Source organism: Vespa velutina, chromosome 11 (assembly GCF_912470025.1).
Source record: "Vespa velutina chromosome 11, iVesVel2.1, whole genome shotgun sequence".
NCBI classification, from domain to species: domain Eukaryota; kingdom Metazoa; phylum Arthropoda; class Insecta; order Hymenoptera; family Vespidae; genus Vespa; species Vespa velutina.
In genome coordinates, this window is record NC_062198.1 from 7,406,459 (window position 1) to 7,407,415 (window position 957).

General features: G+C 51.5%; 1 protein-coding gene across 1 annotated transcript; it reads left to right on the plus strand.

Moving 5' to 3' along the window:
* The first annotated feature begins 407 nt into the window (after positions 1–407).
* Positions 408–957, plus strand: LOC124952946 (cuticle protein 70, isoforms A and B-like). Its single transcript, XM_047503613.1, has one exon. It carries the CDS (start codon positions 472–474, stop codon positions 796–798), a length of 327 nt encoding a protein of 108 aa, XP_047359569.1. The 5' UTR covers positions 408–471; the 3' UTR covers positions 799–957.

Consider the following 957-nt stretch of genomic DNA (forward strand, 5'->3'; position numbering starts at 1 on the left):
AACGTTCGTTAAACTTGCCTAGGCTAAGATACGCATGAGGCAAACGATAACGATCCCGGATTCTCTCGAGGATCGTAAGGGCCCTTGTTGTTGATCCTTGGCAATGTTTCTCGAACGTGGTAAGTGGAAAGAAAAAAATCGAAAGACTATTGAAAGACCCTGAAGGAGACCGAAAGGAAAGGAAGAGAAAGAGAAGGAGAGAGAGAGAGAGAGAGAGAGAGAGAGAGAGAGAAAGCGCGAGAGAGAGAGAGAGAGAGATAAGTAAGGTAGGGTAGGAGGAAATCAGACAGGAGTGGTAAACTGTAGAGCGAGTAGCAACAGGACTCGCAGGAAAGCCATTCGGGAGTTTTGGTGGGAGAGGTCAGTCTCTTCGAATAAAAGGGCGACTACTCTCGTAGTCTGGCATCACTCGCTCTCGAGCAACGTTTAAACTTCGAATAGTCTCGCATATCGAAGAATCAAGAAGAAACCATGTACAAGTTCGCTGTACTCGTCGCCCTCATTGGCTGCGTTGCTAGCGCACCAGCACCTGGCTATCTCGCTCCAGCTCTCCCTGCAGTGGCCGTTGCCCATACCGCCGTACCGGTCGCCACCAGCTACTCCAATACCTACAAGGTCTCGGTGAAGAGCCCGCTCGTAGCTGCCACCCCCGTCGTCGCGGCTCACGCAGCTCCTCTTGCCTATGCGACCCCGATCGTCAAAACTGCTCCCGTCGTCGCGGCTCCGCCTGCTGTCGTCGCTCATGCCCCCCTTGCCTATGCCGCCCACGCACCCCTCGTCGCTGGATACATCCACTGAAAGAGAAACGCAGAGAGGGAGAACGACTTCGGCTCTGATTCTCTAGTCATAACGACATTCAAACCGGCTGTTACAGATCACCTTAGACATTTGGACGAGACATTGGATCTTACCTCGTTGATATTATCATGATCGATCAATAAATTCCTTTTCTATCTC